The following is a 25010-nucleotide window of genomic DNA, read 5'->3' on the forward strand; positions in this document are numbered from 1 at the left end:
TTTAGCATCTCTGAAAGTAGCCTAAACCTTATCACTTCTAATTAAACAAACAAATCCCCCCCCATTTCACTGATTCATAGTTTTTCTGTTCTTTCCTCCCCTCATTCTTGCTATAATACTATTACATCTATTGTTCATTTTAAACATGCAGTATTTCAACTACATTTGGATTAAATAAGCTTTTCACGATCTGGTCTTGAAACTTAACTACCGTCTATTGTAATATGTTATGAAGAAATATGTTTCAAGACTAACAAGTGATTTGCTATAATATAGGCTGTTTTATGCTGGAAAATGTTTCTAATAACAGATATTCGTGTGTGGGGTTTTGTACTCAGGTTCAATAATTTATAGTTTCACCCAGAATGTTGCTTTTTAGGATCTTTTAAAACGTAGAACCCATATTGTTACCTAATTGGTAGTAAGCCACTTCATTTTCAACATATGAAGGATGTAGCTGTTCACTATGTAGCTTATAAATCGATTCTGATTAGTCCATGATAATTGGTTGGATTCAATATTACCACGTCAAGCAAGTGGTCCGGTACTTTTGGTCTTTAAAAAAATCCAACCTGGCTGGACCGCATGGCAACGGGCCTGCTAAATTTCAGTCATGTTGGTTATACTGTGTCAGCATATCCTACTTTCCCAAAGCTACATCCTGACAACTCATTCACTATGGCTCTTTGCCCTCTAGCATCTTTTTCAGGGTGTCCTTTACTTCCATGTTCCTCAGGGTATAGATCAAGGGGTTGAGCAGGGGAATTACAAGACTATAAAACACAGAGACCACTTTGTTGTACTTCCACGAATCCCCTGCTTTAGGTAGCTGCAGGTACATGAAAAACAGCGTCCCATAGAAGATGACGACCACGGTGAGGTGGGAGGCACAGGTGGAAATGGCTTTGCACTTGCCTTCGGAAGACTGGATTTTTAGAATGGAAAAGAGGATGCACATGTAGGAGATGAGGACCGTCAGGAGGGATCCAGTGAGATTCACTGCTGAGAAGATCAAGAGCTGCTTTTCTTTGTTGCCAGTGTCAGAGCAGGAGAGGGCAAGGAGAGGGGGGTCAGCACAGTAGAAGTGGTGAATGATGTTGGAGTCGCAGAAGGACAACTGGAACGTCAGAACTGTTTGTATTACAGAGTTTAGGAAGCCGTAGGTGTAGACCCCTATCACCAACTCCTTGCAGACCCGCTGAGTCATAATGGCTGCGTAGATCAGGGGGTTGCAGATAGCCAAGTAGCGGTCATAGGCCATTGTGGCCAAGAGGAAGCATTCGGTGGTGGCAAAAGCACTGGTGAAGTACAGCTGGGCAAAGCAGCCTAAAAAGGAGATGGTTTTTTCCTTCACCAATAAATTTTGCAGCATCTTGGGCCCAATGGAAGATGAATAACAAACATCAATGAATGCCAGGTGGCTGAGGAAATAGTACATGGGGGTGTGAAGCTTCAAATCCACCTTGATGAGCAGGATCATGCCAAGGTTTCCTACCAAGGTGATGAGATAAATTACCAGAAACACCACAAAGAGGGGAAGCTGGAGCTCTGGACGGTCTGTGAATCCCATAAGGACAAATTCTGTCACTGTGGTCTGATTGCCTCTTGCCATTTTGTTCTCTCTCTTGTTGGAAAAAGAAGAAACATGGCTTCAAAATGATTAGACTTAAAAATACAAACTTCTTACCTCTTTGTTCCAGGACCAGATGACAGAAATTTGGCTCCCCAATCCCAACGGTAAAAGACTGTCATTAGCCATGGGGCTTTATTCTGCCAAAACAGACTCAGAGAAGTCAGAGTCGGTTCATTCTCTCTTGTGATGGAAACTGACCAAGTGACCTCCAAGTAAGTTGCACTGGGTTAACGCCCAACAATACTGTATGAGAACGCTGGTTTTCCCACAAACCCAAAATCTTATCAAATTTTAAACCTTTGCCGTCATAATGGTGAAGACTGGGCAACTCATGTTGTCTTGATTTTTAAAAATGATGAGTAGGGGTTATTAGCATTTTTTCAAACAATTATTCGCATGTGTATTTCTTTTTCATGACTGCTCAGTTCAGTCTCTTTGCTAATTTTCCTATTAGGTTGTTAGTCTTCTAAGCATTTTATTTACAGGGCCTCTTTGCTCATTAAGGAAATCAACCATTTGTTTGATACCTGTATTGCAAGTTATTTCTTAGTCTGTCACTCAGCCGATTGGTCTGGTATTTTTTTCTTTGTGCTACACAGTAAATTTTAAAGGGTTTGGTGTCAACTTTATCAATCTTCTTTTTGAATTCTGATCCTTGTGACATACTTAGATAAACTTTCCTTGATTTAAAATTATTTTTAAAATTATCTCTTGCTCTATTCTAGGTCTTTACCGGATTTCATTTTTACATTACAATCTTTGCTCTCTCTGGAGTTTAATTTTGATATAAAGAATGAGGTAATCAACTCTTTTCATTTATTTATCCAAATAGTTAACGAGGTGTTCTAAAGCCATTTGTTGGTGAAACAATTTTCCAGCTGATTTTGTTGATTTAAAACTCCAGCCTTATCATATAGTAAAACAGTCATAAGTACTTGGGTCAATTTCGGATTCATTTTCTTTGTAGTTTCCTTCTAGAACAAGGACCAAACATTTAAATACAGTACTATAGAATTGGTTTTAATATCTAGTAACAAAATTTCTGGCTATTTTCACATGTATATTTTCCAGATGAACTTTGACATTATTTTATCAAGTTCCAAAAAAATAAAAATAATCCTGTTTTCACTTAGAATGCTATTGCATTAAATTGGTATGTTAATTTGCTGAGAATTGACAGCTTTACAATCAAAACTTCTGTAAGTAAAGTATGTATGTCATTTATCAATGACTTTCTTAAACAGAGTTTTAAAGTTTTCTTTAAACTTTACAGATAGGGGTGCCTGGGTGGCTCAGTCGGTTAAGCGGCTGCCTTCGGCTCAGGTCATGATCCCAGGGTCCTGGGATTGAGCCCCACATCGGGCTCCCTGCTCAGTGGGAGTCTGCTTCTCCCTTTCCTCCCTGCTCATTCACTATCTTGCTATCTCTCTCTTTCTTTCAAATAAATAAATAAAATATTTTAAAAATATAAACTTTACAGATAAACATCCTACATATTTCTTTGAAGTCTATTTACAAATGTTGTATCTCTTTATAACTATTGTAAAGGAAGCTTTTTTTTTATTTTGTGGTTTATTTAAGGACTTTTTATATATAGAAAAGCTACGGATTTTTGTAAATTAATTTTATAATTATCTTCTTTACTATAGTTTCCTATCATTTAAAAATCGTTGTTAGTCGATTCTTTTGGGTTTTTCAAATACAGATTCATATACTATGAAAAGGATATGAACTTCTTCCCTCATTTCTGTATAGGATCTTTCATTCTTTTCTCTTTTCAACTTGCATTGGCTAGTCCTTCTTGATTAATATTAAAAATAGTGACAAAGTTGGCATTTTTTACCTTTTTTAAAGATTTTATTTATTTACTTGACAGAGAGAGCAAGAGAGTAAGAGCAGGGGGAGCAGTAGAGGGAGAGGGAGAAGCAGGCTCCCCACAGAGCAGGGAGCCTGATGCGGGGCTCGATCCCAGGACCCTAGGATCAAATTTTTACCTTTCAACCTCTTAAAGTGTGCTCCAAAAGCACAAGGGGACTCTCAGGCATATAGACAGACAGAATAGCCTGTGCAATATAACTGATGTTTGAGAAAAACAAGGCTTTAAAGAACTGCACATATTTGGTGTAGTTAAAATACAAGCTCCCTAGAAGCAAGCCTGCCTTTGACACTGGCAGGACCCAGGGCAAGAATCACAAATGCGGGCCTACATATCTATGCCTTAATAAATAAAAGTTAAAAGTAAAGATAACAAATTAATAAAATATGTTCTAGCTCTCTCCTCAACAAATGTACCTTTATAATAACCTGGAAGGCAGAATCCTTGGAGGTCCATGCTGGAATGAGGTGGCATGAGAACCTGCCTCTAACCCACATCTGTGGCTGGAACATGTATGCATCTTTTCATACCCCTGCAAAGAGCCATCCCTTGGCTTCTCTTAAGCCCTAAGTATGTGAACATTAGCGTTGTGGTTTACTCTTGTAAGGGTGATCTGGGAGAGAGACTCTTGTAAACTCTGAGGGCCATCTGGGCGAGGAATTTTAGGGTCTTGGTACCTGGAAGATGGTCTAGAAGGGAAGGATAGGATGAATGGAGGTTGGGGGGGCATCTTTTGGCCTTGTCCCATGGAGTGTGGTGCAGTAGGAAGAGGCCCAGAATTGCCGGGAAGAATGTGGCCAAGGCAGTGTCCCTTTTGTTTGGCTCTAAGGGTAGTACTGCCTACAAGTAAATGCACATCTGGGCTAGAAAATTGAGGGCCTCATCCATTTTGAGGAGTTTGGTCTGTATCCTATAGGGGGTAGGCAGCCTTTGGAATGTACAGGGATGGTCATAGAAAATGGAAAGAACCTCAAAAAGTGAAAGATGGATTCAAGGAGAACATTTTAGTAAGGGATAGTTGAGCAAAGACTTAAGTCAGAGCAGCTCAGAGCATGTTTGGGGGACTGTGAGCATCCTTTCTGTTAAGAGCAAGCGCATCTGAAGGAGATGAGTGAGAAACAAACCGGACGGCGGTGGGGGGCCGCTATATTTTGTAGAATTTCACATGTCAGGGAGATTTTAATAGCTAGATCAGTAGTGAACGTGGATCCATTAAACATCAGAGCAGTAGAATGACTTGACCAGAGTTAAGCTTTCAGGGAGTTACTCTGGGAGCATGTGCAGGGTGCATTGAAGGGAGGGAGAGAGCCATCAGTAGGCATACCGGCTGGGATGTTAGGATGGAGAGATACCCCAAAGGCAGAGTCTGTGTCACTTGGCAATGGACTGAGATCCAAGTTTTAAGTCTGAGAGACCAGGATAATGGTCACCTGAGAATTGGTAGTTCAATTAAATTTTACTTTGTCTCTTTCTCTTTCCTGAGGATCTGACACAATTTAAATACACACACACACACACGCACACGCACGCGCGCGCACATGCGCGCGCACCCATAAAGTTGAGGACATAATGGGGGGAAGAAAAAGAAGCAGATTTCCCACTGTATTTATAACAAGTCACTGTGAGGTAGTGCTTTTAGTAGAAATAGAAAGTCTGGGCTGGAAGTGAAGTAAAAGTGAAGGGGGTTGAGTTCAGTCTGAGGGGATGGTGGGTGGCTACCGCATGGGCACAGCTAGCAATATTGATTTGGGAGCCTTTAATGGACAGAAGACGGTAAAAGCTGTGAGAATCCATGAGACGAAACAGGGACAGAGAAATAGGTAACAGCAAGGGTTCAAGGATAGATCTTTGGGAAAATTATATCTTGAAGGTCTGGGGAGAGCAGTCACCTGAGATGCCCTGGTATGTCCAGGCCTACTCATATCAGGAAATGGTAAGGATCCTTTTAAGTATGGGCCTTTCTAATACTCCCGGTTTATTTATGATAGACATGGCCTATTTTGCTGTGGTCTTATTTCTCTCAATAATAGCTTAAAGCAAAACCAAACTTTGAGAGCTTCAGGAGTTGTACATAAGCAATCTTACTCAGTAAAATGTTTGTTGTTCTGGATTCTGTGCCATCCAAAAGCAAGAAGACATGCTTTCGTATTTATTTCTAGAATAGGTCAAGGCCCCCTGCCTCCATTCAAAGTATAATGGTTCTCACTTTAACTGTGACGCAGAACAAGTTAGTAACTCTAGAAGGACCCAAAAAGCCAGTGGACTGACGCTAACTTGTATTTATCAGCTCTTCATGACAGAATATTTTTCCTATGTTAGCAATTATTTACATAATTGCACATTTGCCTATTCAGTTTCTAAGACATGGTTAATGCATTCTAATTTCTAGATTTTTTTAAATTTCTTTTTGAATAGCAGAATATTTATTCATCATTTATCCTATGGAAATGCTTTTTTTTGCATTCAAATATCTTCTAATTGAATGCTCTTTCTTAACAGTTTTCAGTCCAGTATGTACTCTGATTTTCTTCATGGGCAATTAAGTTTGAGGCTTACTGATAATATTAATGTTATCTATTAGTTCTTAGAATATAACTAGACCTGATGATAAATTCCAGGAAAAACAAAATAGTAAATTTCTCATAATAAATATTTGACTTATAATTTTCTACCTAAGAGAAAACTTATGATCCCTTTAAAAGATAAAATACTGAGCATTCTGATTAATGACTCCCAAACTTAGTGATAATAACCAGTGATTATTTAAATACTTTTGATGTGCCAAGATTCATTCACTTTTATACATTATTTTATTTAATACATAATTATCATTTCCCCCATTTTCTTAATGAGAAAACTGAGACAGAAATATTCAGTAGTTTTTTCCAAATTCACAAAGTAGAGAAAGTAGATGAGCCAGGATTTGAAACCAGGTAGGATGATTCTAGAATCCTCAGCCTAAACTATACTGCCTCCCCATTATGAGTCCTTTATGATATGATTTATGTATATATATTAATATCCATTTATTTGTAAATTTAGATTCCTATGAGAAAAATTATTTCTTCTTAGTTTGTTCAGGTACCTTTAAATTTATTGTGTCTAACTAATATATTCAGTGTTTGGTAGTTTGGAGTATTGGTTTGTGTTTTACCATTCACTATTTGAACAATTCAAACAACTTTGTTTAAGAAATCTTCTTAACCCCTGGGAAGGGAGGGGCACATGAACTACTTTGAGAATCTGGTAAAAACTAAGTATCTGTTTCTGGGAAAGTTTCACTCATACAACATTCTGCATGCGATTTCAGAGGTTTCGTGAGTTGATCAGGCCCACGCTATGGTTTCCTAAGAGAATAATACACTGACAAAAAAAATCCCAACTTTTCCAAGTAAGAGTCAATCTATCCTTCCCCATTTGCTTTTCTGCTGGAAGCAAAGCAAGCATACCTGTCTTCAAGCCTTGCCCTCTTCACAGTCCCAGACCTGAAACCCTTCTCTTGACTGCCTTGTAGTTTTTACCATAGCAGCCTTAGAAATGAAAAAAGCTTACCACGGTAGCACCTGCCGGGCAGTCAGTCCGGATTTCCAATGTTCTGGAAGCGTCCACCTCGAGTATTTCCAGCGAGAAGACTTCTTCATGTGGAAGACTTGGTTTCTGTGTTCCATACCGACAAACCTGTGAGTATTTATAAAATATAATGAGTCTGTTATCTCTTGTTATTTCAGAGCTTCCTGGGTACCAAGGGAACAGTATATACAGAGTTTCTAGGAGATATTTTAAATTTAATTTAAACTACCCTTGGGAATAAAATCCCTGAATCATCCTGGTAACTAACGATGACTTGCATTCCGATGTTTGTTGCATGTGCCCAGGATGATTCTCAAGTCCAGAACCTTTGGTGTGATACTTGGAACTGTCTTCCTGCCCTTAGCAGGGCATATGCAGTGGATGGCCTTGAAGTTGTGGCTGGGATGGGTGCCCAGGGAATGTTTTATAGGGGACAGGGTAAGGTTATGCAAAGATTATGTGACTAGGATGCATATATGGGACATTTTTGTTTGCAAAGAAAAGGTGGCCTTGGCTAGCATATTTATCACAACAGACAATGAAAAGGAAAAAGGCAGTCTTCATTTTTCCTATGGCTATATATTTCCTGTTGAACCAAATCAAGGAATAAAATCATATTCAAAGCCAGGTCAGCGACTAAATGTTCTAATAGTTTCATAGGCCTCACTCCCTTTCTCTCTCTCTTCCCCATTCCCCTCCAGACTGAAATTGGAACAATCAGTACACCCGATGTGGCCAGGGGCAGTTCTCCAGTTTTTGGAACCTGGCCCTCTAGGTCATTTGTTGTAATGGTGTGGTGCATCCCGTAAAGTATTGCTGCAAAGAACACTGCCCTCAACGTCAGCCTTCAAAGCAAGGCAGAGCTAAGGTGAGAACGGTCTCCAACTAGAAAGCGCATTTGCTGTCTCTCAGCATTTCCCAAGTGCATTAATTCACACCAAAGAGGAGGAAGCTGGAAGAGAAATGTGTTTGTGTCAGACCTAGAGACATGGTTCCAGTGGCTTTTCCCAGTCAACTTCGCCATTTTAAGTAACTCGTAAAAAAATTTTTATTTGAGAAAACAATAAACAACCCCTAAACAAAATTTCTAATATGGACGGTTACTCTTGTTTTTGTCTTGACTTTTCATTCTGCTTAGAGGAGAGACTTTCTAGGCTATAGATGGCATAGAGTGAAACGTAGGTTTGATTTGCTGAGTTGAAGAAGTCCATGGTTTTGCAAATGCCATATCTGATCTCAAGCGGGTTACCCTGACTCTGAGCAACAGGACTTCTATTTTGAGAGTCCCTAGGACTCGAGGCCTACTGCAAGAACTGGAGTAAGGGACAGAGGCAGAGAGTCAACTGAACTATTTTTTTGCCTTTCCTGTTACATCTCGTGTCTAGTCCCAGGTCAAACAATAATCGATGTGCTCTATATCAAAAATTGGTTTTTCTATGGAATTCTCATGCTCAAATGAGCCAATTATAGAAATTAAATATTGGGGGAGGGGAAGGGGGACAGCTAGGCCTCCTAAAGGCTGTTCTTGCAGAAAGCAGGTGACACTTGCATCTTGTCTGAGCAAGTGCCCAGCAGGGGCAAGGTAAGGAGAGAAACTGATACCAACAAAGCTGAGGGAAACTAGCCATGGCACTTTGGGGCCAGAATTTACACTGTGCCCCATTCCTCAGCACAACTGGGAAAGAAGTTCTAGATCTAGGAGTATCAGATAGTCACCAGTGAGGTTCCGAGGGGGAAGGTATCTTGAAGAATCTCTGGGCCATGAGATTTAATTGCAGTTTTTAGGAAGGACTTGAATTGAAGGAAGGTACACATATGATTCATGCATTCAGCTGGGGACAAACTTTAAAAGGAAGCATTCTCTGGGTATGCAAGAGCTTGGTAATGTGAACACCCGAGGGGGGTGACTAGTAGTGAAGATGTCAGAGGCATAACTCAAACCCTCTAATACTTTGTTCTCCTACAACCAGGAACTCCTACAGGTGTGATGATTCCTTCGCTGAACTGTGAGTTGGCGGGTGCCCTGAATTACCGTTTTTGCCTCGGAGTAGCTGTTGCATTTGGTTTGAGGCTTAATTATACATTTAGATTTTCCTTGGTGGAAAGTCCCCATGTTAATAGTGTGGAGTAAGTTAAGCAACAGGGAATGTTCACTTATATTTCTGTCCTAATGTTACCAAAATTTAAATAGGCCTGGAAGAAATGTGGGTGTTAACATCTGAGTGGAAAAGTGCAACCTTTGGGGTAAAGAAAGGCTTCTTCACTCTTGTATTTACTGTCCTTGAATTTGTGAGTCATGCTCATGCTGTGACTTCCCATTAAACAGTTTGGCTGCCTGGCTTGAGGAAGGCCTCTTTATGATCTGAGAAAAGAGACAATTTGGGCTGTGATTATACTGGGGATTTTGCAATTCGGATGCCTGATTGATGGCATCTGTCTGTCTGTGACTGATTTGAGTGACATCAACATATTGACCTGTAGGATTTGTTCAGTAACGTGCTATAAGAGAGAATTATTTTGCAATAAAATGACACACCTAGTACTTGCAAATTAGAATTAATTTGATATGTATTTTCCTTCCGATAGCAAAGCCTGCAGATGAGAGTAACTCGGGATTTTTGCTGTTTACTACATAAGCTCAAGATAAACAAGGTATGTTACACACTGAGAAATGAATGCCTTCTGTATTTACCACCCAAAGAGCCCCACAGAGTGCAACAGAAAAAAAAGGAGCGGTATAAAGAAAATTTTTGAGAAAACAATAAACAACCACTAAACAAAATTTCCAATATGGATGGTTACTCTTGTTTTATGTAAAACATTTTGATTTCCTGCCTTTGATAAATAATTATTTTTGTAATTCAAACATAGTATCCCAGTTTCTAAGGCCATGTGACACCAGTTCAGCTTAATTGTTAACAGCAAGAACTGCTTTCCTTTGAAGTTCATGTCTATAGTTTGAAGTTCATTCAACAGTCTTTTTCTTTGGTCCTGTCTCTGGGAAATTCCCTCCCTAAGAATGCCTTGAGGTGTGTGACGGGGGATTCAGCATGCTCATGGCCATGGTCACCTGGTCCTAGCCAGTTTGTTTTGGAATTTCAAACAAGAAAGTTGGATAGACCCAGGAATGAGAAGTGGAAAATGTAGCTAAAAAAAGGTTTCAGAAGGGAGAATCGTTGGGACTAGAGCCAGGTTGGAGACCTGGGAGATAAAGACAGTCCTAATAGCACTAGCAATCTTTACAGAGACATAAGAAAGAAAGAAAGAAAGAAAGAAAGCAAGCAAGAAAGCAAGAAAGCAAGAAAGCAAGAAAGCAAGAAAGCAAGAAAGAAAGCAAAGAAAGCAAGAAAGCAAGAAAGCAAGAAAGCAAGAAAGCAAGAAAGCAAGAAAGCAAGAAAGCAAGAAAGAAAGAAAGAAAGAAAGGAAAGAAAGCTGAGCGAAATCCCCAATATCCAAGAGCTAGAGTCTGTGGGGTTGTGGATGATGGTCCACTCAGCAAGCAGCAGTAGAGAGGCTACCATTACATGTGTCCTTGAACTCAAGGGAGTCCTGGCCAGCAAGTTATTTTGGATTTCTTTAGACACCATGATTGCATAGTTCATAAGGTGACCAATGGACATGGATTCACCATAGGATACTCTGGCCAGGAGACAATCATCCCTGGTAAGTGGAGCATGTAAGAAACAAATCTGTAAAAAGGTGCGCATCGTGACAATGGCTGTTCTCGGTAACAGGAGACTGTGCAGTATGCAGAAGGAAAGACAGCGCCCCCCTGCAGGCTAAAATGTGCATGAGACAAGGGAAATTCCAACCAAGTTGGGTATCAGAATTGTCTCCTGTTTCTGTGCCAGGATGACGACATTCAATGCTAAGAAAAACACAAAGAGGGACTTCTTGATCTTCTGGGAACTCATGAAGGAAGTGTTTGGGACTGGTGCACTGAATTTCTCCATTTTGTTTGTTCTTGATTTTTTTTCTTGTGGAGGAGGGTGGGGAATGAGAAAATAGCAGACACCGAGGAAAACAATGAATAATCAGAGGGACTGAGATATAGATAACTAGCTTTCCTTCAGCACAGTTCTGGTGTCAGTTTCGTACAGAAAACTCCCACATTGTTAGTGTGTACAAACAACATTGAACATGATTTTTTAAAAAATGACATTTGCTCCTATGGATCTTCTCTTTTAAGTCCTATTTTCTCTCACTCCTTCCTTGAATTACACCACTACAGGCATGCATTCTGATAACACTCCACCTACACTAGAGACCAACTGTAGCAATTGATTTCTGAAGAATAAAAATGTCTGGGTAAAAGAATGGTGTAAAAATGTTCAATGGAAGGAATTCTGATGCTATATCATGATTCGATCGTAATCTAAGAAGATATTAAAATATCAGTTACCCAGGGCGCCTGGGTGGCTCAGTTGGTTAAGCGACTGCCTTCGGCTCAGGTCATGATCCTGGAGTCCCGGGATCGAGTCCCGCATCGGGCTCCCTGCTCAGCAGGGAGTCTGCTTCTCCCTCTGACCCTCTTCCCTCTCGTGCTCTCTATGTCTCATTCTCTCTCTCTCAAATAAATAAAATCTTTAAAAAAAAAATCAGTTACCCAGCTTAGTAAGTGAAAAAAGTCACACACCAAGTTATACCATCATAAAATTTCAAATCCTAAAAACTTTCCAGAGAGAGAGATTTTCAAAACGGTATTAGAAAAGCATCAACACATCTCACAACAGCTATGCTCAAAACCGGAAGACAATACATTGGTTCAAAATGCTCATGTAAAAGCATTTCTTTCCAGCCAAGCATTCTATAACTAGCCAAATCATTACTCAGTTGTGAAAGATAGAATAAATATATTTTCAAACTTGAAAACAAGAAGATATTAAGGTACAACTGGCATGGGCACTGTTGACAACTTCATATGACTTAAAGCATGATGGTAAGATGCATAAGATTGAATGAATCAGATAATAAGATGTTGGCATTTGGTACTCCAGGTGTCTCCTCCTCCCCCATGGGTAGACACTCAAAGAGCTCACAGTATATTCATTGCTAGACTGAACCCTCACATCCTTTTCTTTCCTACTCCCTTCAATAGCACTTTATGTGAAAAAATGTCCTTTATACACCAACCGAATACCTAGAACTATAGCATTAAATAGCTAATTCATGCTTCAAAGCTACTGTTACATACTCAGCTCTGTAATCTGTAAACTATTTTCAGAATTAGTTTAGCTTATTCACAAACTCATGTAGTTAAATAAGAAGACCTTTTTGCTTCAGTCCATGTACTTAGTTAGTTATGCCCAATTTCAAATTCCTTTTTTGTACATTTCATATTGCTTTTGCATTTGTTTTTGTACTATTATTGTTTGGATACCCCTCCCCCGAGTACTTAATTTGTAAATGTACAAGCTTAAAATACACTTTGTGTATAACTTGAAAAGAAAAACAAAAATTGATCTACTCATCTCCTTAACTATTAGAGAACTCAGCTGAGAAAAGCAATCTGATAAAACAGGACAGAATAGGACATCTGTGATGTCCGAAGGTGGAGGTGTCAATAACTGTTTTACTGTACAACTAATAAAAGATTCAGTATCTTTTTGGCCATGGGTTATTTCTACAAAGGTAATCTTTTTATGAGTTTAAAAATGCCTTTTTTAGCCTCATTTATGTTCTTCTAGCTTCACTATAAGTCAGATTCTATTTGCTGAAACCTAGATCCTAACATTCCTAGAATCATTCTCATCTCTCACTTAGTCAACGTGTGTCCATTTGCCAGAATGCGGTTGACATGGGATATTATTTTAAGCTTGTGTTGATTCCTGAATGAAACCTGACCAGATGGCCCCTCTCAGTGGGGGGGGGGGGGGGGGGGGGGGAGTTTTTTTATCATACCAAAGTTACCAGTCATCCATCAAAAAGTCAATGGAGATTTTAGAAATTTTATTAAAAATGCTAGGTTTGTTTGATTTCAAAGAGCCAGGTAGTTTCAGGCCTCAAAGTGGGAGAAGATGAAATTCTCTAGTATTTGTAATTTCTGTTTGAATCATATATATAATGAAGAATGTGTATACACACATACACACACACACACACACACACACACACACAGGGAGAGTTAAGAATGGATGGCATCCCCTGTTGCTCTAATGGCCCCATTATCTGGGGAAGTGTCATGCCTTGCAAATGTATTACCTTGAGCTGCTGGGGAGACAGAGGTAGGCAGAGACGGTGTCTCACCTACTAGGTCTCTGGGGCCAGTCTTCAGTTCTGCACCTCAGCTTCAGTTCCAGATATAGGAGATGTGACTCCCTGAACTAATGCTCAGACTCAGTGTGGTCTCTGAAATTGACTATGAGTAAAGGCTGCCCTGCTCCCCGAGGAGTCATTAAAACCATCTACTCTGCGCCAACTAATCCAAACCCAAAGTCTAGTTTCAGGAAAACAACTTCACATCAAAGGCAACTAATTGTTCTAATGAGCTTGAAAATGTCTTTGCTTATAATTGCAATAAGATAAGTAAGCCTTGGCTTCAGAGCCTCCATACTCATAACCCTGAAATCAAGAGTTGTAAGCTCTACTGACTGAGCCAGCCAGGCGCCCCACAAGTAACCCAACTTAAAATGGGCATTGTGGGATGCCTGGGTGGCTCAGTTGGTTGAGCGTTGGACTTTTGACTGCAGCTCAGGTCATGATCTTGGGGTCCTGAGATGGAGTCTGTGTGGGGCTCCACTGGGTGTGGAACCTGCTTGGGATTTTCTCTCTCCCTCTGCCCCTCCCTCTCACTCTCAAAAAATCAAATAGGCATTGTTCTGCTTCTGGAACCCCAGCCCCGTCACTGCTCCAGCGGTAACAGGTGCCTCTGTCACTCACTGTTTTCCACTAGAAAAGGAGGAAAGAATGTTTACACTAGAATTAACTTACTGCTATTACTACTATGATGCTCCTCTCATTTTTTATTATCATTATTATTCAGTCCTACTAGTATGGCTCAGTGAGCCATTTTAGCTAAGGGCATGTAATTATTTGACAGTGCAAAAAGTGAATAATATTAAATCCTTTTAATAACTCGCTCTGGCTATTGTGTGGAAGGCCAAATGTGCTTATAGGAAAATCAATAAGGACAGCTATTGCAGCGTTGAGAGGCAAAGAACATTTGAGAGGAACTTAGTGATTTGGAAAACAAAGGCAGAAGAAAAATTATTGAAATTTCCTTAATACCTACAGTCCATCGACAAGTCCTTGAAACAGGCAGAGTGACATTCCTCTAAGGACTCAACTGCCTGGATGTGAATACTTTGCTAAGGGCAAAAGGCAATCCGAGCCCAATCCCCCCTCCCGGCCAGGATCCTGTAAGTCTACTTTAACATATAAAAATTCCTTTAGAAATTTCCTTTATCTCTAAACCCCCCAAGATACGTGTTGGCAATCATCCCCCGAGCATATGGCCCACTGATACACATCTGAAGGGTCTCATGACTAAGGTTTTATTAGACGGTAATAAACGACCTTTTCCCAACAAGAGCTAGCCCCCTCAAGGTCCTGGAAACCTTGCTTCCAAAATTCCTTAGAGACCTACACTATCCTTAACCCCCTCCCAACTTGAAAGTATAAAATCGGCCACTCCTCCTGACCCCAGTGCAGCTCTTTCTGCCCACAGGGCCTGTCCCCATGCTTTTAATAAAACCACCTTTTTGCACCAAAGACTTCTCAAGAATTATTTCTTGGCTGTCAGCTTTGAATCCTAATGTCTTTTCCTACATCACTTAGGAGGTAAAATCAACAGGAGCTGGTTATTGATGAACACAGTACTGGAAATTACTGGAACTGGCCTGGTTCTCAGTGATGTGGGAAACAAAGGCAGAAGAAATGTAGATAAAATTAAATGTCCTCATAATCTGCAACCCACTGACAAATCTTGAGGCAGGTGGAGTATGACCCTTCTCCAGGAAGCTCCCAACTGTCCTAATGTTAATGCCTTGCTAGAGGGAAAAACAGCCTTAGTATGACAACAGCAAGGTCTCCCGGTATCCTGGGAGTCTTCTTCAGCATATGAAAGTCCTTTTGGAACTTCCTGTTATTTCTCCCCACCCTAAAGTATATGATCAGTTGCCCCTCACAATCCAGGGGCAGCAGCTTTTTCTGCCCAAGGATCCTGTCCCTGAGCTTTAATAAAACCACCATTTTGCACTAAAGATGTCTCAAGAATTCTTTCTTGGCTGTCGGTTTCAGACCCCACCAACCTCACCAACATTCCAAAAACTACATCACTCAGGGACAGACTGCAGGCCCCACCAGTTGTAGGGAATTAGGCAGTGTTAAGGGGAGAGAGAAAACTAAATCAAGGACTGGCTGGGAACCAGTGGTTATCACTGAGGCACTCAAGTCTTGAAGTTGCCTGGACGGCAGTTCTAGTTAAAAGTACACCGTCTAGCGTTTAGTCTGACCTGAATTTTGAACCAGGATTTAGTTCGACCATTTGAGCGCATGTGGACAAGTGGCTTAATCTAAGCTTCAACTTTCTCTTGGTAAAGTTAAAATAATGGAAATACTTAGTTCACCAAATTATTGTGAGGATTAAATGAGAAAATGTAAGCAAAAAATCAAGCACCGTGTTTGGTAAGGAGTCAAATCTGAACAAAGGTTGGTTAGCATTATTACTGGAAAATCCATCAAGGGTGTATCAGGAAGGGGAGATAGGACTTTCTACAATTTGGTTTAGCAAGAGAATTAGATTGAGTGTTCAGGTTGAAGACAGCTGTTTCTATCATCATCCTTCTTGTGGGATAAACCACTAGCCAGTAGTCATACCTTTGAGGCATGCAGGCCAAGTCTGATCAGGGAGTCATCCCAAACATCTTTATACTACAGAGTTCCCTACGTACACACAATTTTAAAGATACTCATTTACTACTTTTTGCTAGGAAAAAATGTATACATGTTTAAAAATTGTCTTTTTTAAAATTCAACCTTCCATGGCATTCCACCCTGTTACCCCAGGTACCTAATGGAGTGCCTTACCTTTATCACTATAAAATACTCCCAAAATGAACACATTTTGAATGAATGGAGCTAAAGTTATATTTCATATTTTTAGTATTCCTTAACCTGAAATATCAAAGTGCACTTAGAGCCAATATTCAGCCATTAGATAACTTATATTACACTCCCAATAATTATCAAATGAAAGTGCACCACTATCTAGATAAAACAAAAACAAAAACAAAAAGATCGCTTGAGAATTGACAGAACCCTTAAAGATGAGCTGTGTCTGTGTGAAGGGAACTGCTCCATATTCACTGAAGAATGTGATAATGATCTCTGGTGCTTTTAAATTCACAGTTCAATCTCTAGAGTCTTCAGAGATTTCTTCCTAAAGACAAACAATAATATAAGACAGCATGGCTGCTATGTAACAATGACTGAATTTCTTGCTCTAGGATGAATGAATTCTTATTTCAAGAGGTAGGATTTTGGCTTTCATGACTTCACTCATGTTGTATCTCTACTCTCAAGTCATTGTGGAGAAACAGGGCAGATGTAAGCCAGCAGTCAGCTAACAAGTGACCTTAGCTGAGTTAATCTACATTTCTGCGGCCTATTTAGTGCATATTAAATAGGCATACTTCCAGGTACCAGGATTCATCATTTATCCATTCCTAAGACCAGAAACTCACATGGTCTTCTTACCCCATCTAAATAAACTCGGAACTCAACATTAATGCTACTAAATTCACTAGTCTTGAGATGCTTTGGGGACTTACTGTTAGTAAATACCTTGCGGAAAGACTTCCTTTACTTATTGTTCTGAATGCTTTAGCTTACACGCAAGCAGATACAATGGACAAAGTCTAGAATATAAAGCCAGAAGACATGGAGATGAGATTCAATCTGGCCACTCGCTGGGTGGACATGGGTAAACTTCTTAACTTTTCAGGCTGGAACTTCATTCAGCTGTACATTATGTTGAAAATAAAATTATTTTATTCTGTAATTCTCCAATGGGAGAACATTGCTACCTTAGAAAATGATTTGTCTGAATAAATGTAGTTTAATTATGTCCTAGATATTAATCATGTTTTGCAGAGTAATTAGATTGACATATCAATCTACTTAATAAGACAATACTTTAAATATTACATGTACCTAATAAATTTATAATAGGTGACTTTTCATTTATAACCTTAATTTGAAATTCCTTTCTATTTCTTCTTTGTCCTATTAAGAAAATTGTATTTCTCCTTTTTAAAAAATGGTCTTGTTTTACTGATACTGTAAACTTTGTGATTAGTACCTTTTTTATATGTTAGCTATTCTCAAGTAGAAAGGGTAATTTGTTATCCACCCATTTCCAAGAGACTCTGCTTCATCTTAAATATTATTTAATTTCATTTATAGCATAGCTACCAAAGGAATGAACTAGATTCAAACTGTCTGGGATTCCTATTTTGATTCTACCACATGCTACATAAACTTAGATAAATTACTTAATATTTTCAAGGTCAGTTTCCACATCTATAAATCATATAAAAATGTTTAATATTATATCATAGAAATTATACAACTATATATACAAAATTCTTAACCCTGTGCCCACTACTTAGTAAGCATTCCATAACGTTAGCTATTACCCAAGACTCCATTAAAATGTGTAAATATAGGCTATTATACACATTTTCATTCTTTCTGTTATGCTTACCATTCCTTTTGTTCTTTATGTAAGTCTTATGTTTTTAATCTTTAGCTTTAAAGCTACTTTAAATACATTTTATAAATAAAGAGAAAAGGGTACATTATTTGAAGGTTTCCTAGTTTCTGCTGAATTCTTAAAATAGAGAATACTCATATACATAAATACCTAAACTTTTTACTCTAAAACTATATGTAAAATATAAATTTTTTACTCTGAAGTAAAAAAGAAAAAAGGCCAAACTTAATTTGAATATTTACTTGTTTATAATAACCTCTTTGTGCATTAACGAAAATGAAGCCATCGAATTTCTAACTCCTGCAATGTTCTCACCACAGGTTCATCTGGGGAGCTGCTACATTGCCTCCTGGATTCACTGGGGGGTGGGAACCACACTGCAGTGATAGGGTTCATTTTATTGGGCCTAACTGATGACCCTGTCCTTCAAGTCTTCCTCTTCATGATCATCCTCTGTGTCTACCTGGTGACCATAACTGGCAACCTCAGCACAATCATTCTGATCAGGATGTCCTCTCAGCTTCACCACCCTATGTATTTTTTTCTGAGCCACTTGGCCTTGGCTGACTTAGGCTATTCATCTTCTGTCACACCCAACATGCTTATAAACTTCCTGGTGGAGAGAAATACAATCTCGTATCTTGGATGTGCCATCCAGCTGGGTTCAGCTGTTTTCTTTGGGTCAAGTGAGTGCTTCCTGCTGGCTGCCATGGCATATGATCGCTTCATGGCAATCTGCAACCCACTGCTTTATTCAACCAAAATGTGCACGCGAGTTTGTGTTTGCCTACTCGCTGTGACTTACGTAGGTGGTTTTCTCAATGCTTCCTCTTTCACCATTTGCTTCTCTTTTTTACTCTTCTGTGGACCAAATCAAGTCAACCATTTTTTCTGTGATTTTGCTCCTTTAGTTAAACGCTCCTGTTCTGATGGCAGTACCCCCGCAGTCGTCCCCTCATTTACGGCTGGCTCCATCATTGTGGTCACGGTGTGCGTCATCGTGGTCTCCTACATCTGTATCCTCATCACCATCCTGAAGATGCGCTCCACTGAGGGACGCCACAAGGCCTTCTCCACCTGCGCGTCCCACCTCACAGCGGTCACTCTGTTCTATGGGACCATCACGTTCATTTATGTGATGCCCAAGTCCTGCTACTCGACTGACCAGAACAAGGTGGTGTCTGTGTTCTACATGGTGGTGATCCCCATGTTGAACCCCCTCATCTACAGCCTCAGGAACAGTGAGATGAAGGTGGCTCTGAGGAGAGAGCTGGGCAGAAAAGTATTTTCTTAGTGAAGCTTGTTATTTTATAGTATTTGATAAAATAATATACCATAAATATAATAATAAAAAGGATATTGAGTGTCTGTGGTCTAAACATGTCAGTCCATATGTCAGCCAGCATGGAGCTTTATAGAGTAAAGTAGAGGGTGGATTTTCTGATATCAATTTGTAGATCAGAGGCTTATAGTGAGTTACCTTTAACAAAATTAATTTTAATTTAAATTATAAACACAAATTGGTTCACATGAAAACATATCTAATCAACTGAAAATCATAACTTTCATTCGTATTTTTTCAAAAGCAGTTCTCTGTATTAGTTAAGGTTATTGTACCTCTAAACCTTTAAGACTAAGTCCATTTCAACAGCAGTTTATCCTGAAATAAGCATGATAATTATTATGACTGAGTACATCCTGAGGGGAAATGACCAAGTGGAACCAGACAGTAAAATTACTGGAAACATATTTTTGCAGTAAGCTTATCTGCTGGGGGTGGGCTCTGTGGACCCATAAATGCTGGCCTGTGTTCTGGGTCTCTGGGTTCCAGCCTAGTTGCAGGGACCTCATAAAAGAACAGAACGAGATGCCCCTGACTAACCTGTGAATGCTTCTGTCAGGTGAGATAGGTGACCTCTCTGTGGGAGTGAGCATGACCCTGAACTCCTCAGGGACAACTCTTGGAGAGACTTGTTCATGGGCAGACTCACATCCTGTGAAGGAAGCTGGAGGAGACTGGGATTGTGTTTTTCCCATGAAGCTTAACTTACCTTTATGTACTGACAATTACCACAACTTATTTCTCTTTCCCAGTCCTCTCTTTAACATTTTAGACAAAAATATTTTTGTCTAATGAAACTCAAGAACAGATTATCTCAAACGGAAGTATCATTTCCTACCCCAAATTGCTCCCTCCAATATTATGCATCCCAGGAAGAGGCCCCTCATTCAGTTTATGGATTCTGAACCCTGAGAGAAATGGATTTCTTTTCCCCCTTCACATTCTGCATCCAGTCACAAAATGTTATACATTCAGAGTCCAATATTTACTTCCTACTTCTTTTCATTACATTGTCAGCACTTGTATTTCAGACTACCACTTGTACATTTATTTTACAATAGGACTCCTGTGATAGCTCATTTTATGTGTTGATTAAGCTATGGTGATCAGCTATGATCAAACACCAGTCTTGGTGTGGCTGTGAAGGTATATTTAGATGTAACTAACATTTAATCAGTAGGCTTTGAGTAAAGTACATTACCCTCCATAATGTGAGGGGTGCTTGTTCAATCAGTTGAAAGCCTGAAGAGAAAAAGCTGAGGTCCTCTGAAAAAGAGGGATAATGACTTTGAACTCAAGACTTCAACATCAACTATTATGGAATTTTAAGTCTGCTGGACTGCACTGTGGATTTTGAAATTGCCAAATCCAACAATTACGTGAGCCACTTCCTTAAAATCTCTCTCTGTATGTGTATTTATATATTCATATATATTTTTTATTGGTTCTGTGTCTCTGGATAATGCTAATACAACCCTAACCAGCTTTCCTCTACCCTCTTTTATGCTCTTCCAATTCATTCTCCATACAACCATGACTTCTTTCATTAATATCTCCCAAAGAGCTTAGAAAACAGGCAAATTTTATTTACTTAATTTTAATTCCAGTATAGTTAACATACACTGTTATATTAGTTTCAGGTGTATAATATAGTGATTCAACAATTCCATACACCACTCAGTGCTCATCATGACTAATGCATTCCTTAATCCCCATCACCTATTTCACCCATTCCTCCACCCACCTCCCTTCTGGTAACCATCAGATTGTTCTCTATAACTAAGAGTCTATTTCATGCTTTGTCTCTCTTTTTCCCTTTGCTCATTTGTTTTGTTTCTTAAATTCCACATATGAGTGTGATCATATGGTAGTTCTCTTTCTCCATTGATTTATTTCACTTAGCATTATATTCTCTAGCTCCATTCATGTTATTGCAAATGGCAAGATTACATTCTTTTTTATGGCAGAGTAATATTCCATTACACACACACACACACACACACACACACACGCCACTTCTTGTTTATCCATTCATGTATCGATGGACACTTGGGCTGCTTCCATAATTTGTCTATTATAAACAATACTGCTATAAACATAGGGGTGCATGTATTCTTTTGAATTAGTGTATTTGTATTTTGGGGGTAAGTACCTAGTAGTGCAATTACTGGATCATAGGGTAGTTCTATTTTTAACTGTTGAGAAACCCCCATACTGTTTTCTACAGTGGTTGCACCAGCTTGCATTCCCCTTTCTCCACATCCTCACCAATGCTTGTTGTTTCTTGTGTTTTGATTTTAGTCATTCTGACAGCTGTGAGGTGATATCCCATTGTAGTTTTGACTTGCAGTTCCCTGATGATGAGTGCTAATGAGCATCCTTTCATGTGGCTGTTGGTTATCTGGATGTCTTCTTTGGAGAAATGTCTGTTCATGTCTTCTGTTCACTTTTTAACTGGATTATTTCATTTCTGGGTATTGTTTTATAAGTTCTTTATATGTTTTGGAAACTAACCCTTTATCAGGTATGTCATTTGCAAATATCTTCTCCCATTCAGTAGGTTGTCTTTTAGTTTTGTTGATTGTTTTCTTTGCTGTGCCAAAGCTTTTTCTTTTGACGCAGTCCCAATAGTTCACTTTTGCTTTTGTTTGCCTTGCCTGAGAAGACATCTAGAAAAATATAGCTATGGGTGATGTCAGAGAAATTATTGCCTGTGCTCTCTTCTAGGATTTTTATGGTTTCAGGTCTCATATTTAGGTCTTTAACCCATTTTGAATTTGTTTTTGTGTATGGTATAAGAGAGTGGTCCAGTTTCATTCTTTTGCATGAAGCTGACCAATTTTCCCACCACCACTGTTGAAGATACTGTCTTTTTCCCACTGGATCTTCTTTCCTGCTTTGTCAAGGATTAACCATATAATAGTGGGTTTGTTTGTTTTCTGTTCTGTTCTATTGACCTATGTGTCTATTTTTGGGCCAGTACCATACTGTTTAGATTGCTACAGCTTTTGTAATATAACTTGAAGCCCGGAATTGTGATAGCTCCAGCTTTGGTTTTCTTTTTCAAAATTTCTTTGGCTATCTGGAGTCTTTTGTGGTTCCATATGAATTTTAGGATTTTTTTGTTCTAGTTCTATGAAAAATGCTGTTGGTATTTTCATAGGGATTGCTTTGGGTAGTATAGCTATTTTAACATTTGTTCGTCCAACCCATGAGCATGGAATGTCTTCCCATTTCTTTGTGTTGTCTTCAATTTCTTTCATCAGTGTTTTATAGTTTTCAGAGTACAGGTCTCTGAACTGTTTAAGTTTATTCCTAGGTATCTTATTATTTTTGGTGCAATTGTAAATGGAATTGTTTTCTTAATTTCTATTTTTGTTGCTTCATTAGTGTATAGAAATACAATTGATTTCTGCACATTTATTTTGTATCCTATGACTTTACTGAATTCATTTATCAGTTCTAGTAGTTTTTTGGTATAGTCTTTAGAATTTTCTACATATAGTATGTCACCTGCAAATAGTGAAAGTTTTACTTCCTCCCTCACCAATTTTGATGTCTTGTATTTCTTTTTTTGTCTGATTGCTGTGGCTAGGACTTCCAGCACTATTTTGAATAAAAATGGTGAGAGTGGACATCCTTGTCTTGTTCCTGATCTTAGGGGCAAAGCTGTCGTTTTTCCCCATTGAGTATGATGTTTGCTGTGGGGGTTTTTCATAAATGACCTTTATTATGTTGGGGTATGTTCCCTCTAAACCTACTTTTTTCATGACTGGATGTTCTACTTTGTCAAATGCTTTTTCTGCATCTATTGAGATGATCATATGGTTTTTTATACTTTCTCTTACTGATGTGATGTATCATGTTGATTGATATGTGAATATTGAACTGGCCTTGCATCCTGGGAATGAATCCCACTTAATTGTGGTGAATGGTTTTTTTAATGGATTGTTGGATTCTGTTTGCTAGTATTTTGTTGAAGATTTTTGCATATATTTTCATCAGAGATATTGGCCTGTAGTTCTCCCTTTTTGTGGTATCTTTGGTTTTGCTATCAGGGTGATACTCACCTCATGGAATGAATTTGGAATTTTCCTTCTTCTATTTTTTGAATAGTTTGAGTAGAATAGGTATTAAACTCTTCTTTAAAAGTTTGGTAGCATTTGAAAAGGCAATAATTCTTAAAATGACTCACAGAGTCCTGAATACAGCCCCTGTTCTATTTCTATCTCTCGCCAGTCTTCCTTGGTCTCCAAATACCCAAACTCTAAGAATCAATCATTTGGTCTTCTTTTAAATCCTTAAACAGGTCCATAGACTTTGCTGCCTCAGCACCCTCTCACATGCAGTGCCCCTACCTGAATTCATTACCCCCCCTTACCTTGGTAACACCTACTTATGCTATAGATACAAACTTGAGTGTTGTTACCTATCTGTGAAGCCGTCTTGAGGCTCCAGAACCAATTAAGTACACCTGTAGAACTCTGCATATTTTCTTCAGTATATTCAGTGCACTTACAGACTTAATATTTGTTTTCTCCACAATGCTGAAAGCTTTCCATAGCTACCACCATGTCTTTGCTCTTTCCCCATGCATGTAAATGACACACAGTAAGCAAAAATGCATCTTTGAAATGAATGAATGAAAAATTATTAAGGGAATGGATGACTGAATGAGTGTTTGCTCTGGTGCGAACCATTGACTCTGCTGCTGTAGAATCCTGGCCACTGATCCGCTGAATGCTTCAGCCTGATGCAAGTGACTAAATGTTTGGGTCAGATCCTGCTACAGTTGTGACAGGCTTTTGCACAAACTCATGCTCAGCACAGCTACGCCACTGCCTCCACACCGTTCCACAGATTGGCAACTAGAATCCCAGCCTTGTTTAGTAAAAGTTTTGTTTTTACATGGGTGGAGAGTTAGAAGATCTAGAAATCAAATGTTAGTGAGAGGAGTAGTACCAGTGGTACCAGTGTGAGCAATAGGAGCTAACACTATAAGAGTATTTACTACATTCCAGGTACCGTTCTCAGGGATTTACACATATTGACCTAATTAATCCTCAGAATAACCTTATGAAGTTTTTTGTTTCCTAATCTGTATTTTACAGAGGATGTGACTGAAGCATATAAAGGTTAAGCAAAAGCTCAAGGTCACAAATATCCTCTCAATATTTTGCCTTCTTTTAAGGCATATACTCTCTGACAGGCTGGGGTGTGGGGCTCTTCAAGACAACTTCACCACTAGAGGACTTCCATCGGTCTCGGATACATTCCTTTCCAGTCAACTCTTACTGTTCAGAGTTCAGGGTAGAGATTTCTCTGTTGGATATGTCAGGCTAACTTGGTCTGATGACCAACTTTCTGGCACAAAATAAATTAGGAGGTAGATAAATATCTCTAAATTTTTTAAAGCATAGACTTCTGGTTCCACTGAAGATGAAGTAGCTCCATCCCTCTCAGGTCCTCCCCTCTTGTTACACACACACACACACACACACACACACACACACACACACACACACACCACCAAACACAAAAAAAATCTGTTACAGATAAAACAAGCATAGGAAGATTCTAAAGGTAGAAAGAAGAAGGCAGCCTGCTAGGGATTTTGGGACCTGAGGAACAACACAGCAGTGAGTCGCTGGGTTTCCTTATATCCTGGACAGCATACTACAGAAGCCTCCCATCCAGAACCACAAAGAGACACAGACAAAAAGAACTCTAAGAAAACCCAGTTTCTCCTAACCAAAGAACTGGGAAAGAGTGGCCTTAACAGAATATAAAACATTTTGGCCATACCTACCTTACTCCAGACAAATACCTAAGGAAAATCATACCCACCATCCACCCCCAGGTTTCAGTGGGGCCA

The 25010-nt window shown here is 39.2% G+C and overlaps 2 protein-coding genes across 3 annotated transcripts; one reads left to right on the forward strand and one right to left on the reverse strand.

Moving 5' to 3' along the window:
* Nucleotides 1-676: 676 nt before the first annotated feature.
* Nucleotides 677-25010, reverse strand: LOC112806249 (olfactory receptor 5M5-like). 2 transcript variants are annotated; one of them, XM_073883026.1, is made up of 3 exons: nucleotides 24945-25010; nucleotides 7062-7187; nucleotides 677-1622 (listed from the first exon to the last, which is right to left on the reverse strand). In XM_073883026.1, exon 3 carries the CDS (start codon nucleotides 1610-1612, stop codon nucleotides 677-679), a length of 936 nt encoding a protein of 311 aa, XP_073739127.1. In that variant the 5' UTR covers nucleotides 1613-1622; nucleotides 7062-7187; nucleotides 24945-25010. The 2 variants fall into 2 exon arrangements, with proteins under 2 accessions (XP_073739127.1, XP_025704342.1); XM_025848557.2 differs by lacking the exon at nucleotides 24945-25010 and adding an exon at nucleotides 18599-18731 and having other exon boundaries at nucleotides 677-1624.
* LOC112806250 (olfactory receptor 5P6-like) lies at nucleotides 18055-19087 on the forward strand. The gene has a single exon (XM_025848558.2). The coding sequence runs from the start codon at nucleotides 18236-18238 to the stop codon at nucleotides 19085-19087; it is 852 nt and encodes a 283-aa protein (XP_025704343.2). The 5' UTR covers nucleotides 18055-18235.

Source organism: Callorhinus ursinus, unplaced genomic scaffold (genome assembly GCF_003265705.2).
Source record: "Callorhinus ursinus isolate GAN/ISIS: 27379988/994484 unplaced genomic scaffold, GSC_fseal_2.0 scaffold49, whole genome shotgun sequence".
NCBI classification, from domain to species: domain Eukaryota; kingdom Metazoa; phylum Chordata; class Mammalia; order Carnivora; family Otariidae; genus Callorhinus; species Callorhinus ursinus.

Excerpts from the sequence above, each read along its gene's own strand:
- LOC112806249 (XM_073883026.1), bottom strand. The coding sequence starts at position 1,612 with ATGGCAAGAGGCAATCAGACCACAGTGACAGAATTTGTCCTTATGGGA.
- LOC112806250 (XM_025848558.2), top strand. The coding sequence starts at position 18,236 with ATGATCATCCTCTGTGTCTACCTGGTGACCATAACTGGCAACCTCAGC.